At 39.2% G+C, this 17,180-nt stretch overlaps 1 protein-coding gene across 3 annotated transcripts in view; it reads left to right on the forward strand.

Annotated features, from left to right (window-relative positions):
* Positions 1–4,783: 4,783 nt before the first annotated feature.
* Positions 4,784–17,180, forward strand: part of LOC144452853 (uncharacterized) — a 41,436-nt gene continuing 29,039 nt past the window's right edge. For all 3 annotated transcript variants that reach the window (XM_078144077.1, XM_078144157.1, XM_078144240.1), the window contains exons 1-13: positions 4,784–4,899; positions 7,610–7,769; positions 8,315–8,463; positions 8,768–8,887; positions 10,471–10,710; positions 12,096–12,272; positions 12,926–13,099; positions 14,078–14,266; positions 14,878–15,057; positions 15,378–15,524; positions 15,672–15,836; positions 16,328–16,477; positions 16,808–16,873. In XM_078144077.1, the coding sequence (XP_078000203.1) occupies positions 4,845–4,899; positions 7,610–7,769; positions 8,315–8,463; positions 8,768–8,887; positions 10,471–10,710; positions 12,096–12,272; positions 12,926–13,099; positions 14,078–14,266; positions 14,878–15,057; positions 15,378–15,524; positions 15,672–15,836; positions 16,328–16,477; positions 16,808–16,873 (1,972 nt within the window). In that variant the 5' untranslated portion in view covers positions 4,784–4,844. The remainder of the gene's footprint in view (positions 4,900–7,609; positions 7,770–8,314; positions 8,464–8,767; positions 8,888–10,470; positions 10,711–12,095; positions 12,273–12,925; positions 13,100–14,077; positions 14,267–14,877; positions 15,058–15,377; positions 15,525–15,671; positions 15,837–16,327; positions 16,478–16,807; positions 16,874–17,180) is intronic.

Below are 17,180 nucleotides of genomic sequence, written 5' to 3' on the forward strand. Positions count from 1 at the left end.
ATGATTACACAAATTGATTAGGAAGATGTATTATTATTTGGACAATGTTTTAGTCGGACAACTTCAACGTGTTGTGTATTTCCTTGTTATAGTAAATGAGGAAGTACCGTGGTTGTTCTAAAGAATACCTGAAACCGTTATCATAAAAGAAACATTGTCTAATTTTGTCACTGCAATGTATTTGGAACTCGAGATTTTATGAAGTAGTAAATATGTGTTGCCAAGCACAATATCAATCTGATTTCTCTCATTCTATTTACCATGTATGTGTAAATTCCCCCATGTTTTTCCTAATCCCCTCCCTTACCATCTGTGTCACCATTACAATTCTGCCGATGCTAACAGCACCTTCTTAGACCTGTACCCATATGTTGAATATCGCCACCAGCCTACGATTTGTTGCTATGTGTAAATAAAACTTGTTTGTCTAAACTAAGCATCTTGCTAGAACTAGTTGACACCTTTTAATCCGATGTACCATGGATCACAGTCCTGCTTGCAGACGGTACACGAGTTTCGCTCAACACCGTCCTACAAAAAGCAATGTAACCGACCTAAAGCAAGTGCGAAAGCAAAATGCTTCTGCACCAATTACAAAAGAATTACATACAAAGCTATCAAATATTAGCAATCGATCAGTCGACGGACACATTTTTTCATCTCTTTAACAATAGTAGTCGCTGGTATGATCACAAAAAGTGTCGAAATCGGAACTTTTCCACTTCCGACTAATTTCACAAGTTCCGCTACATTTGATCGGGACATCCACTTTGGCATCGTACATAATGCTCCTCTTTACGAAAAAATTACGATTGAACTTTTATTTCGGGATTTCTGGTCCTCCGACCGGGACTTTTGTAGCCAAGGCGAGGTAAAATTACTAATCAGTCGATTTATTGCTAATTTGAACACAGGTGCGTTAATTCTTTAGTTACCAGCATTTCTGGTAAGCCCAGGTTTCACAACTGTCTCTTTGAAATTGTAGGACGGAGAAGGAAGGGACAACTTACTCCGTATGCAAGTAGGACTACATGGATCCTCAGACCACTATAGTGGCTCATAGACCCTACGAAATGGATGTAGCCTAGTAGAAATGTCTACATTTGTGAACAGCAAGGAATGTATAGTCTCTCCGAGAGACTGTGTCTGACTGTACAATATTGTGCCGATCAATGCCTCGGCTCCTCTTCGCAGGTTTGTGACAATGATGCTGGGGACTAATCTCCATAACATTTTTTTCGAAAAGGGAAGTTTTTTCTAACTGAAAAAGTGAGTGTCACAAATGTTCGATTCCTGGCCACATAAAGGTTTGTTGTTAGTATAACAAAAAACTATTCAGTGCGCAGGAGTGTGATTTATCTAGAGTAATGGGATAATCCGAAAATAACTGAGTAATTGCCGTATTTCAATGTAAAGAGGAGATTTGGGAACCAGCAAGTTGCCCGTTCATTTTACAGTTTGTTTTAGGAACGAAAAATAAAATGAAAGTAAAAGCATAACTCACATATACTTCACATTTTGGTAAAGTTATATAGGAAAGATTCTAGCCTCATGATATGCTACAAATCACAAAATCACCATAGTTGGTTGTGACTCGCGAATGTTTCAAATAAGAGAGAACGGGTCCTGCATGCTAAAAATAACAAATTGAGTGAAAACTTTTCTGAGAGCAACGGATAATTGTTTCCAGTTGTATTTTCCACTGTTACAGTATGCTTCGAAAGTACGTGTTTGTTTTTTTGTGTGTTTTTTTACATCTAATTTTTACTTTTAAAACAACTCGAGCCAAGACCATGAATACTTTTACAAAAAAAAAAGAATTAAAAAAACACCACAAAAAAACATAGCCACTTCTTTAATAGTTCTGCATGAAGTATTATATACTTCCGAACATGCTACCATATTCGGTATTGTCTGTATTCATTTTGCCAACAAGTCGTATTTTTTTCAGGCCGATTACGTAATTATTTTTGGTCCTTTTTATCAAAACATAGTGTTGTATTGTTCACATTCGGTGATTATGCAAATACCCGACAGTTCCTTATTTCTGTTGATATAAATGATGAGGCCAATTAACACATTTCTACTAATCTAAAATTCGAGGTTGGGAAGCCTTCAATGGGTCACACTTTAGCATCGGGATTATACGTTGCGTACCCACGTCCATGCTAAGTATCGAGTATCAATCTCCTTCCCATTTCAGATGTGTCAATGCAAACCACTCCCATACTGCATGTCGTACCCCTGTCATACTGCGTGTGGCAATCCCTCCAATATGACAGGTGTCATACCGTACCCTTCCCACACAGTGTGTAAATTGTATCCTATAACTTGTGATAATCCCTTCTCATTGTGTGCACCAATCTCCTCCAATATACCATGTGTGACACATCGGTAGACCTACCGCCTAGCTCTGGAAATGTGTGCTTCGACAACTCCGACCCGTCTCCATTCACGCCTCCAGGGTAAACTCACATTTCCAGAGCTCATTCAGCGCTACCTACCACCATAATGACGCCTACCATTTTTAAATGATGGACAATTTATTGTGAGAAATAATGTGTTACGAGTATAATGGTAGTTTTAACTTGCTCGTTCCTAAAGGAAATATCACGAACCCATGACTTTTTCACAATCAATCTCTGACACGGGTTCGAGCTTATACCCCTGAAGATCACGTGACCGACAATCCAAGCCCTGTCCTCGGATTGCATTCCATTATCATTTCCAAAATACTAGTAATACACACAAGAGAGTCCGAAGCATCAAAGGGTAAGGTTTATTCTGTACAAATGCCAATTAGTATATCACATATGAAATTTGATTTCCTCCTCCTATAAATTGTAGAACAGGAAAGCGTGGGGTCCAGGGTAGATATCACGCGTGCCCATTTCCACCTTCCCCGAATCGACACAGTGAGTGCCAGGTGGCGCTAGCACCTTGGTAATTTGTCACGTAAGATTTTATAGAAGTTGGGGAAACACATCGTGCGCGCGTAAGTTAGGGTTTCAATTTCACCAACTAAATTTGTCCACAGGTGTCATACATGCAACGTTATGTCTTTGGTTTGTTATGTGCGAGACATCGTACCTAAAAACAAACTTGAACTGTTACATTGTTCACACATGGAGGTAGGGAGGACTTACATGGAGGTAGGAAAACTTCCTACCTGCCCTGGGGCCCTGGTGAATCATTTCCCAAACAAGGTGCACTAATCAGATTAGTTCGATTCACACCTGTCATACTAATCACACCGATGACGTCATAACCCAAACAAGGTGTACTCATAGACCGAACACGAAAGTGTAGGGTCTGTGGTACACCTGAAAATTGATTCCGTTCACACACTCATACTGTCGTCATACCAATGACGTCATAACCCGAACAAGGTCAAGATGGACTATAGATGACTATAAGGAACCTTGGAGGAATTATACCGACAGTATAATTCCTCCAAGAAGGAACTAACAACAGTTGTCTACCCCGGGGGTGGGGGTACTTAGCTGGGTAATGGGGCACCTGTGTATCCTGACAGATTCAAATTTGTAGCACAAACCATAGACCCATGGGTGGAGGGTCTATGCACAAACGCTACAAAAATTCAAAAGCTAGGGGTCCAAATTCTACCTTTCAGCCAACCAATAAGGCGCAAATGTCTACATTCTATCAGACAACAGGGGTCAATAATCTCGGAAAAAATGAAAATAAGCAACAAGGAAACTATGTCGTTGAAAAGGTCGTGCATGCATTCAAAGAGGGGTCAAAACTCTACATATACACTTGCTACGTGAGTAATACCCCCTTGAAGATTATTGGTCTAAAAACGATAGGTGTGTGGCCAATTTAGCAGGTGTAAATGATAATAATTTGCATATTACCAACGAAAATTAAATTCATCTGCTGAACACCATTCAAATTTCACAAGTAACGTTGTCTACATTTTTAATTTACTGTGCCAAAAAATCTGATGCGGATGAAGTTTTGAGCCTCTCAGTGCAATGTTGACGTAATCTCCTTAGGTGTAGTATAAAATATAAAACTGTATTGTTAGCTGTACTGTGACCTGTTCACCCATTGTCGTACGTAGGTCATGGTTAGATCGCCGTAAACATGACAAACATGTCAAACAAATAGATGGATAACTGCTCCGGGCGATGATATAGTCAGGCTGCACTGCTAGCTACATATCGTTTGGATAATACTTGTTGAAGTTTATATTATAAGCAATGTGAGTGACGTCTTTCCAATATATAGTATTTTGTCACTTGTTTATGTCCCATCTTCAATATTTCTCTGAATGTTGCTCTGGAATGTTGTCTCCATATGACCTTGGTCTCGGGTAGGGAGGGGGGAGGGGGTTAGTATATCACTGCTTGTCCACATAAGCCAAATACAAACAATCAGACTGCAGGCCTGCAGCAGGTTACAGTTTTTGGTTGACTCCAATACCGTACCCTGTACTGATATCTTGCATCCACGGAGCCTTCTAGTGTACCCCCATTGTGTATCGGACTGTGTCAGTACGCATACACTGCACTTTACAAGAAAAAAACAAAGAAAGGAAGGAAGTCGCACACGGCTGCAGGAAATGTTTGCAGACAACACCTACGAACATTCATAAAGTATGGTCATTGTTCTGACGTTTATTTGCTTAGTTGTTGATCGCGATATCTTATCTTTGTCATTGGTCGCAAAATACACTGACCCCTAGATTAAAAGTCACTAAGCATGACGGTAAACATATACATATAGCCTGGTGTCCACCGAACAGTTCGAACATTTACTCTACTTTACCTGACTTCAATGAGTTCTTATAGTTTGTGATCAGATCACTTGTCTGAAAGATGAAGCACTTTACAGGCATACTACTGTGTGCCTTCTTCACAGCACATGCTTTCGGTAAGTACGGATTTTGTCTCCTTCTACACAGACAATGCGAATTTTAGCGTAAAAGGACCTTGTACACATATGCTAGCTGTTTCGCATAGAACCTTCTCTTATCGGCCGGTGATTTTGTTTTTGGAATTTCATCGATATCTTCATTTCATGTCACATTTTGTCTTCACTTAACTTCTTCTTTTCAACACCGAAGATACTGTATCTTGTATATCAAAGTCTCAAGGTCAGCTAACTTAGATCGCAATGTAGTCTGATATCCCTTTATCAGTTCTTGTCAGACATTTTACGATTTACAATATCTTTAGGATTATCATTTAGAACATTCCTACTTCACCTTTAGCATGTTGTAAATTAATGTTGGCCTCAATAAATTCTGAAGTTTTTTTGTCAACTTCAGAAATAAGTTGACCTCTCGCTCTATCGCCGTTCTATGTATCAAGTTAATATCCCAGACAACCGCCAATGTCTGAGCTAAAAGCCGCTATTAAATAATTGGCCCAGAGACAATAACTTGCTTATCTGATTCGATGTTCTGGTTTGACGGTAGATGTTCTGGTGAGCGACATATTCATGCCAGACAGCCGCCAGGGCTCTGAGCTTTTGTTTGCTGTTAGTGTTAGTGTTAGTGTTAGTGTTAGTGTTAGTGGTTGATTTGAATACCTGGAAGGCAACACACTAGGTCGAATCATAGACCCTCCATGGTCGAATCCATCACCACCGTTCGTATGTAGGTTATGTTTATATAAATCATGGATGTATTACTATTAGGGGAGACCCTATAATACATATATGGTTAAATTCTACAGGACGGCTTTGGTTCCAAGTTGCAGATATTATTTGCACATTCCTAGGTTTAGCACAATCGTCTTTTTCGTGTAATATTCGATAATGTATTACGTAAATTATACATTCGTCTAAGCCTTTCAAATAATGAGATCTTATCTCACGTATTTAGAAAGAAAGAACGGGAGGCTGCAGAGTATTTTAGTGACGATACTGTTTTGGTCCTATGTGTTTAACTTCTTTCGCATCTTCCTGCAAATTCCCGCGGCAACTTTAACAACATTGACAAAAGTGACATAGTAGGCAGTGTTACACACAGGGGCGTGTATTATTGCTTAGATTTCCGTTTTCTTAGGAAAATATCATACGAATCTTGCTGCTACAAATGTATCGATCTATAGTACTACCTGGAAAACAACAATCTATGCAATATTACACGCCCCTGTGGTGTTACATGTACAAAACAGATACTGCTTGTTATACGACAAGTAACACTGAAGTAAAACACTTTCTCTATTTGCTACACTCATTTATAGCATTCATATTAAGTGTAAAAGTATACTGTTTTAATTGGTGTATTTACAAGCCCAACACGAGGCATTTCTAATGTGGTCAATTGCCAAATGAAAAAATATATTTTTACACCTGATATGGATGCTATAAACTATTGTAGTTCACACAGAAAGTGCTTTACTTTGGTGTTATGGGTTGTATTTAGCATGGACGGACGAGAAGGACGATTCCATGTTTATACCACAGTCACTTGCGAGCTGATATTCTACTCAAGGATCGTCATAACCCTGCGTCATAATCACAAATTACTTGTCTGTGTTATAATACAAAATAATAGCGTTATTAGGTATTTACGAGTATCAAAAGTGCACCGGTGATGGTATTTTTTAAATATTCGTCAATACCAAATAACGCCATTATTTTGTATTATGACCATCCTTGAAGAGAATATTAGCTTACAAGTGACTGTACGTTATACACCCCACAGTTTACCTTAGCCGGTTGGCGAGGTCATTGTCCGAAGTTTTGTGCCCCTGTAAGCTGTATATGATTCGTAATCGGGGCAACATATCGAGTATGCACAAAAGATAAGAATGAAATCTTGTTAAATAAGAAAACCCAGACGAGTTGAGATTACTGACGATAGTAACTACTTAAAATATAAAGTAGATTTATATGGAACACAGATCACCGAAAGCAATTTTCTAAAAAAAATTCAAAAGTATCTAAGATACCCTGCTAACTATCAATCTAACGACCTTGTGTAAATGATATTGTACTCACATTAATTTGCATAACTCATACTTATCAGATTACATAGAAGCAAAAGGCACACAGGCGTTACATTGTTAGGTAGACCTTAGTAGGCTTTATACAATGCTCCGTGATACAACGTCCACACTTAAATCACAAATGGTGGCAAAGAGAAAAGTTGTACGTGTGCTATATATATAATAATACGCTGTCACACCACCTCCTTTTTTACATTGTTCGTCTACACTCTGCTAAAGGTCGGCCAACTCACGGCGGATGTTTGTCTCGCTCCCACCTTTATGTGATAAGAATTGAACCACTATAATATTTCGTAGTACTGTGGATGAGTCACCGTACCCGGTGACTTCCCTTGCACTTTGACATCAATGTATCACACATAATGTTTTTGTTTTTTTAAATGTTATAGGGCCAATAGAAATTCTAATTCTAATGGTTGCACACATATGTCATACCTATAGCCGTGGAGGTATAATACCGAGGCATGATATAACTATCTGATGCAAGAGTAGCATGATGAGATTGGGAGGAAGGGCCACCTGTGAAACATGAAATTTCTCACATGCACGCAAGATAAAAACATACAAACACTGGCCTTTGAACCTTGAACATACAATGACTCTCCCCAACTTTCCTTTCTCAGGACAAAGACTGGAAGCACCTGCCGATGTAATAGTGAGGGCGCACACACTAAATCAAGTTATGCTTACGTGGCGAGATCCAGACGTGCCCGTTGGTAGGACGCCACCAAGTGCCAGGAGATATTCTATTAGTTACAGAGCTTTGGATCCATGGAAAACAAGGTTCGTTTACCTGACACGAATGTCGGTCTGAGGGGTTCATACGTCATGACGCGAGTTTTCACACTTAAACAGAAAAAAAGTGTCGGGTGAATTGAATTAAAATTCATATAAATATACTAATATATATATATATATATATATATATATATATATATATATATATATATATATATATATATATATATATATATATATATATACACATATATATATATGTGTGTGTGTGTATATATATATATATATATATATATATATATATATATATATATATATATATATATATATATAACCACTCCCATCATCAGTAACAATTTGAATAAATTAGATATCAAATCTTTCAGATCTTGTACTAATTCATGAAAAAGAAAGCCATTTAATTTTTCAAAACTTAGAAACTTAGACATATCTATAATAGCGATGAAAATAAGAAGATCAACCAATTGGAACCGTCTACAACTTCAGTTACAAAGACACGCGCAATGACGTACATGCTATAATATGGTTATGTCTAATATCGGATTTCATGTGACATGTTGACTTTACAGCTTTCAGGAAAGCGAGGTAGATGAGGCATGGGCTTCCATTGAAAATCTTTCACCTTTCACACGGTATGAGTTTGTTGTGACCATCCTCCAAGGTGCACTCCGAAGTCCTGCAAGTACTCCAGTTGCTGTGACAACAGTCGTACTAGGAGGTAATACAATACCGCTCCTTTTTTTCAACACCATTCTCATCTCCCATCTTCTCTAGATGTCCTCCCTCTCATCTCCCCTCTCCTCTCCTCTGCTGTACTCTTCTCTTCTCTTCTCTTCTCTTCTCTTCTCCCCTCTCCCCTCCCCTCCCTCCTGTTTTGACATGACTGCCAGGTGCAGAAACGTTAACGTTAAGTGTACTTGTATTTTAGTTATGTCACTGGCATACAATTATCATTTGACCATTCAAAATGATTCTAAGTCTCTAATAATCGTACATGACCATACTCTTTGTTACCACTGCAGCCATTGGAGCCCCAACGTCTACCCCTGTTATCGAAACTGTGGAGGAATATGGTGGACTTGACACCGTCAATGGATTGATACGCTGGTCCACAAAGGATGATCCTGACAATGAACTTACAGGTAGGGATATGGATGTTCAGTTTTGCCACGCTATGTCATCGACGTACAGAGTTAAATTTTAACGCGCCTAAACTCTTCAAACTTTGCTGTTTCTTTTTAATCCTATTATCAATAAACAAACCTATAAATCAATCTGGGGTCACCACACAAGGTTTTGAAATAGAGGTCAAAATGATAAGAAAATTTATGCACGAGTCAATGTCAAACCCCCCCCCCCTCACCTCGGGGCATAGTGGGGGATTTGGAAATTAGTCTTATAAAATTTGTCAAATGCCTCACCCCCTGGGGCAAGACATTCTGGAAAATCCCCACCTAAAACAAGTAAAACTCCCAACATTTCCCCCACCCCAATGGGTGGGGCATTCAAAACCACTCTTTTACGTCCGTGAAAATGACTAGGGGGGTCAATATGAGGCAATTGCCCCACTCCGGGCCCTCGGGCATGGTTTCATGGCAAACACGGTCTAATCCCCCACATTTGTCCCGTATCGCCCGAGGTGGGGTCCCTCGGGCATTACATTGACTCGTGCATTAGTTACTTTAGAATCCAATATGGCCGTCGAATTCTGTGGGGTGATTAAACGATTGACAATTTCCTTGAAAGCAAGACGATGAACTCCCAAATTTCTTTTATTATTCCGAAAGGACTGGGAACAAGCTTGTGTATGGCAAAGTTTGGAGAGAATTGAATAACTTTAGATTTTCAGGGAAATTTGTCAGCAAGGCGCATTACTTCGATGCTACCTCTAACAACCAACGTATTGGTTGTAGAAATGTTGCACAATTCCTTCGAGGTAGACGTCTTATCATTTGACAGCAATTAATGCTTTGGCCATTTAAACAAAGCCACCTTTTCTACAACGCTTTACGAGCTCAGTGTAGATACTTAGGAGAAAGGATGAATGATATTTTTTTGACTGTAGCTGCGTAACTAACAGATTAGATAAACTATTGAAGATTGTATTCAAGAACGTAAAGGAAACAATGTGACACAGTTTCATTCGAAAGAAACTTCCAAATAAACGAATATCAAGTAACCAATACATACACTTGTCTTGTTCCTCGTGATTACAGGTAGGCATATAGCTCACAGAGCACTGTATTAACATAAAAATACTACCAAACCAGAGTGACTATAAAGTTTCAATTAGGCAACACGGTGTTCCTTACGTCTTACTCCTTTTTGTTACAAATCACTTAAAAACAAAATACAGACATCAATAGCGCGCAAGCACATACGATACATGTTATCCAACTGTGAAGCTAAATCAACATCACTGTCGGAAGATTCAAACACACAACTGAGTATGTGTGTTCACAGTGAGATAAAATGTAACATTTGGTGTGCTTGCCCACTATCACTGCCTGTATTTTGTTTGTGTTATTTGTAGCAAGAGACGTTGTGTGAGATGTAAAAAAACATCGTGCCTGATTGAAACGCTATAGCCTTTCTGGTTTGGTAGTAACGTGTGGAATTTACTAAAAGGCAATGATTCAATATCACAGATTGAGGAAAACATGTTTTCCTTGTCTATGGCACTGTACACGTATTACGATTACTTCTGTTCTCGTTTTGCAACCAGGTCATATTATTTTCCACACTGACACCAAATCAGAAGAATTTACCCAGTCTTACATGTCATGGAGAATTAAACGTGTTGATGGCAAAGAAAACCGTGCTGTGATCGAAGAGCTCTTACCTAATACTAAATATGGGTTCATCGTACAGGCTTTCAACGCCATGGGTGGAGGACCTATCTCCATGGCCTATTACTACAGAACACCCAAAAGAGATGGTCATTCCGGTTTTCCTGGTTTTGCCGGTAAAAAAAATGTTATATTTTTATTCATCAGTGGTAAATAAGAATTGATTATACCATGCATGAGCCAAGTTGAACAAAAAATATGGAATATATTATGTGGTCGTTCTATGTCACGAAAACTCACGTCTGTCATGACAACGTGTGTCTACGTCACTGGTTCTGCTGTGTTCGAAATATGAGTTAAACATTCAAAATTGCCATTTCTTTCCCCGATTTTTATGTAATATTACTGGTGCTGGTATAATTATGTCATTCTCCAGTATTTGTCTTCATTCAGTTGGAAAATACTCGTGACCTAAGGGTTCAAGTTGTCGCTACTCGTCTTGCGACTCGTAGTGACAAAGCCCCCCCCCCCTTAGGTCACTCGTATTTGCCTTGGCTGAACGAAGAAAAATATTGGGGAATAGCATCTAATTGTTTGATATACTGCAGAGGAAATTCCAAGTCTACTGTTCTCAATTGTCAGAGTAAATGTTTGATGGAATAGTCATAATGAGCGTATTCAATATTCATCACCAATAACCTCATTTTAATGTAATTCATTAAAGTGGCACAAGCTGAGTTTATAAACTTACGTGAAAATATCTTTTAATATGCAAAAAACAATTGCATCCAAAAAACATAAAACAGTGCTTGTGCTCCTTTAACCTGATTGTTACACTGGTATGGATACTTGTTGCTGTAAGGTATGAAATAATATTTGATGTGACTAGCTAGGGAACTTTTAAAACTAGCTGGCACTAGTCCAGAAACTTGTCTTGGTGTTACACTCTCAAGATTGAAGTTCCGAACACCGAGTGAGTGTCTTGAGATAGTAGCACCAAGACAACTCTCCAGGCTTACAGGTTGGCACATAATGTGTCTACATGACTCAAGACACTGTATATTTTATCCTCTGAAGTACAGATATTAAGAGGCATCACTCTTATCAACTCACCCACTCTCAACTGTACATGAATATCCCAGATGAAAACCGTTAACATGAACACGGTTCTCGGTTAATGATGGGGTGGGGTGGCGGAGGGGGGAGGTGTGGTGGCAGAGTAGATGTATATACATGCGTATGCTTACAGGTAGGTTAGGGTACTCGATGTTTTGCGGATTTTTTTTACTTCCCCATATTTCCTGAGCAAGATGGGGTGGGCTACCAACATTTTCGGGTTATTTTACAAATTCGTAAGAGACCAAGGTCGTAGATAATGGCATGCATCGACTACTAGTTTTATTTACCACAAATATATTACTAAGTATTAAAAGATAACGCTACAAACGAAATGTAAGTCAAATGGTAGGTTAGACTTTTACTGCATTTAATAGATAGTATAACCTCCCCCTCCTTCCCCCTCCCCCCTCAAATCAATACTGTTTACCAACTCTTATCACAGGCGCCGCCATTGTGAGTGAAGATGGATGTCCACCAGGTCAGCGTAAAGTGGCGTGTCTACGTAATCCATGTGATGATAGCAAATGTCCACATTATCGTTGTAAACCGAACTACTGTGGTGAATGCAGTGCAACATATTTTGACGCGTTGGGAAACCCAGTGAAATGTCACACTGAAGGTAGGTCCGCCCTCATCGGCTATCTATTATTCTTCATTTCTTGAGAGATGTAGGCCGATGACGGCGCCACGATAGGGTGTATCTTAGATACAAGATAGTTTTCGTATCTGGAGGGAAAATAAATATTTATTTATTTACAATGCAAAGTCTAGGATCTCCCTGACCTTTGACACAATAGGGGGGAGCGCAGACAAATCAACTGTGTGCCATGGTGAATAAAATGGCGAAACAATACTTTTATATTCTGTACTTCTGTAAAGCGCGAACACACTTTCTTCTGATTGACACCCATGTCTACTATACATGTTACAGCTCATTAACAGTAGCGCACGCACAGGTTTAATATCGTAAACCCAATGACTCGTTCACGATGATGGAATATCATAATTCAATCGTGACACAGAATTATCCATTGAGTTCGAGTAAATTAAATTTGCACATTTATAGACTGTGATGACGTATTATTTGACTTAGACCCGTAAAGTCTATACCGAGTCGTAGACATATATGTAGTTAGTAACAAATAACTTTATACGAATAATATACATGTAACTACAAATGGAAAGCCAGTACTGTGAGTTTTCTGATGTAACGATCCGATGAATTCTATAGGCCTTGGGTCTTGATTTCTTTTCGTATGTACTTATTTGTAGCGGAACTCCATGGATGTCCTCAAGGAGTAGACGTTATCCGATGTGCCATCCACCCATGTGACGTCACCGATTGTCCGAAATTCCCCAATGCACAATGTCGTGCCAACTACTGTGGTGGTTGTAACGCTGAATTCTACGATCTCTATGGCAACAAAGTCGATTGTAGATTGGGTGGTGAGTAGTCGAAATTATAATTGTACCTGTAGTTTCGAAAAGGAAAGAGAAATCCTTCGGTAAATGTTACCACTACGGAAATCAGGGTATCGAGTAGACTGTAAGATACGTCGTGACGTTTCGCCCTCACCGGCCTCCTCTGTTAGGGGTTGGCCGATGTGTGAGGGCGCCCCGTCACGGCGTACCTTCCAGATTAGGTATCGGGAAACCATGATAGACATCAGAGACATGTCGATTTAAGATATCCATGGACGCTGGTGTACTTAACTCACACTGTAGGATGGTGTCTCTGATCGCAAGATTTGTTCATGTGGCCAGCATATTCAACCTCATTCAGTGTGATTATATCCAATAACCTCATACCACTAAAAGTTCTTTTAGTAGTCTGAGGCATAACCAAGATTTGTGTAACTACCACATGCAACAACAACAATTTGAGTTTGTGTCTATCTTAATTTGCTGATAGCATGCTTTCAGAAGTAGTAACTGATATACTATAAAATGATCATGGAAAGAACAGACACACGGCTAACTCTGCAGTCGAATGATTACAACCGTATCAGTGGTCGTCCCCATCGTAAGCATCGCCAATGTTCTCATCTGTTTTACTTTACCATTGTATATATATTGGTTAAAACTCAGACCATTAACTAGTAGTGGTCTGAGGTTAAAACAATGATATGCAACAAAAAAGTACCCGATAAAAATTTTTTTTATGGAAAAACCATATAATGTACGTAGTCACTTGCGTCATGTGTTAAACGATAGAATTGTGAATCCAGAGGTGATACTAGTATGTGGTACGATTCGACAATATACCATAGACAAGTCTTTTCCAATTCCTTGTCCGCGAATTTACACAAATGCAGGCTGATATTAAAGAGATAGAGAAAGCTAAAAACTTCACGTTTTAAGATTGAACAGTACGGAATACGTTACATTTGATAAATGAAGAACTCGTTTCTTTTTTATCTGTAGTCAAGGGAGAACTAGATGAGTACTATGGATGTGACCCCGGAGTACCAATCGTCGCATGTAAAGTTGACCCGTGTTTAGTAGCAACTTGTCCACGTGTTCCTAATGCACGTTGTAAGTTTAACTTCTGTGGTGGATGCAACACGGAATTTTTTGGAGAGGATGGTAATAAAGTCGACTGTGGTAATGGAGGTGAGAGAACACTTTGGAAAAAGAATTCAGGGTGGTATCATCGTAGACAAGTCATTACTGGTTTCAACTCTGCATCGCGCGACCTCTGTAAAATAGAGCTTTAAAAAGTACCAAATATAGCTTATTAGAAGCCGGAGATCTGTTGTACACATGAGACGAGGCATTACTAGTATATGGAAAACGGACACAGGAGTTCCACACCTCTTGATCTTGAACCATTGTCCAAGTTATATTTAGAGGCAATTGTTTCGAAGCTCCTAAAACTGTGTTTAATTCCCAAGATACCTTGCCCCAGTCAGTGTACAGCAGTCCTCAGTCGCGCGATGTAGGATCGAGGAAATGGCTTTTCTAAGTCCCCCAAGCATATTAAGAGATACAGCTAAGATAAAAATCAACCTAATCTTTGTCCCTGTAAGATGCAAAAGATTTTGAAATTAGTTTGAATCATGACTAGACCGTCCTTCATCGATACTAAACAGTGGTCAATGGCATGAAGTATATTTGTATTTGATTTCTATCTTTTTGAGTACCTTACAAGTATTGTTATCAGTAGAGTATGCTTTTCGCCTTGATGCAAACAAGAACGTGACAAAGTGTTGTCTTTCCTACAGGAGCGTATGAGAGTGCCGACTGTCCGTTAGGAGTGCCCCGTATAAATTGCCGGGTTGATCCATGTGAGGGTGCACGTTGCGAAGCCAATCCCACTGCAAAGTGCAAGGGCAACTTTTGTGGAGACTGTAAGCCAGAGTTCTTTGATTCCAATGGAGAGAAAGTCAACTGTGACGTCAAAGGTAGAGTAACTGACGTTTGTCACGTCTTTTCATCATACTGTATGTTAGAATAATACGATAATACGATCGTAACCATGGTAACGTATAGCTGATGTTGAAATTACACTATGATAGGTCAGGTTGTGAAGTGAAATAACATAAGATTTGTTGGTGGGATAACGGTATGATCATTTACGATGTAGTGTGATTTTGCAGAGAATGGTGTATTGATATGTTACACTAAGTATATGATATCGTAGTACAACGGTCTCTCATCTGCTCAGGTGCGACTATCCAAAAAATGAAAAATATGTCTGTTTTTCTTATTTGAAAATTTCCAGCTAAACCTGCCAAACCAGGACAGTGTCCGGCTCTACCCGGAAGCTCGGTGGGTATCTGTGTAGAATTATGTACTATTGATGATGATTGCCCAGCTGATTTCAAATGCTGTTCTAATGGATGTGGTCATGTATGCCAACCTCCAACAGGTGAGTCATAAACCAAAAAGTAACATGATCTTCAATTTTCGAGAACATTTTAGTTCTTATTTAATGTTATTTTTAAAGCGTCGATGAATATACATATGTAATTTATTTGTATACGTCTCTTCTCCACATTATCTTGAACTGCTACAGAAAAACCTGGATTTTGTCCAGCAGCTGAAACAATCCCGAACGAAGAGATCTTCGGAATCTGTGCAAACACGTGCGGCATGGACCGAGATTGTCCAAGCACTAAGAAATGTTGTTCCAATGCCTGTGGAGGACATGTCTGTATAGAGGCTGAAAATGCCATGCGAGGTAATAGTTCCTTGCCTTAACTTTTTTTTTCAATTTCATTGTATTTGTCTATGCAAAATCTAATGTGTCGGTATACAAGGCTATTTTTGGGCAATTGAACCGTCATAAACCACAGCCTCTTTTACGGCACCGTCCAAGACGTATTACAGAAGAAAATAAGCCCCGGTGTGCGAGATTGTGACAGTTATAGTTTATTCGTAAATATGGCAATGTGTTGGTGGCTTTGAAATGATCATATAACAAAACTCTAGTCATGGAACATGCATACAACCAATACGAGTGTATTAATTGCAACGGCAAACATGACAATTGTCTGCCTGGCCTGTGTAGTGGCAGTCAAGTTAAAGAATCTCTTGACACGAGGTATTTGGAAATGAATACATAAATTATGTCTTGTATAAAAGTCTCCCTTGTAGTATCTATACAGCTGATGAATACTGGCTCCAAGAAGTTAGTCTGCATATTGAGACATCATGTTGACTTCTTTTTAGAAAAACCTGGCACTTGTCCTGTTGTAAGAGATGGAGGAGTGTTCGGTGTTTGTGCCGATATGTGTACCATCGACCAAGAATGTCCCGGTGAACAGAAATGTTGCTCTACTGGTTGTGGACACGAATGCACTGTCGTATTCGGTGGACTAGGTAAACTACTAATGAACTATATTTACTACTTGTAGAATACCAGCACTTCGAAAAAAAATTTATCGACACACAATTATATCCTATTATACTGTGAAGTTTAATATCTTTGTTGCTGTCCTTGAATCATCCGTGATCAGAGGAAATGAATGATCAATAATCAATAATCCGAATTATAATCTGTGGTAGTCTCAATGAACTGTACTAAACCTATCAAAATACACTTAAATTAACTTAACTGTTGCTGGTGAAAGTTTTAGGACAACATTTTGTAATTATGTAATCCTTGGCAACTCTATCAATGTTGTGTATACGTATTTTGGTTGTTTGTAGATTTAATACCAGCAGACGAACCATGTCGCAGGGAACTAGACGCAATGCCTGACCCTTATCCACCAGGTAGGTTTATCACCGGGTCTACATGTTTAGACATTGTTAGAGGTAACAGACACCACCAGGTAGATTTATCACCGGGTCTACATGTTTAGACATTGTTAGAGGTAACAGATACCACCAGGTGTAGGTTTATCACCGGGTCTACAGGTCTAGACAGTGTAAGCGGTAACATATACACCACCGTGTAGGTCTGTCACCCGATCTTCAGGATTATACATTGTTTGGAGTAACGGACACCACCAGGCAGGTCTGTCTTTGGGTACATTGACGGAAGTAACATACACCACGTACACCAGGCAGGTCTGTCTTT

The sequence above is a fragment of the Glandiceps talaboti genome, chromosome 1, assembly GCF_964340395.1.
Source record: "Glandiceps talaboti chromosome 1, keGlaTala1.1, whole genome shotgun sequence".
NCBI lineage: Eukaryota > Metazoa > Hemichordata > Enteropneusta > Spengelidae > Glandiceps > Glandiceps talaboti.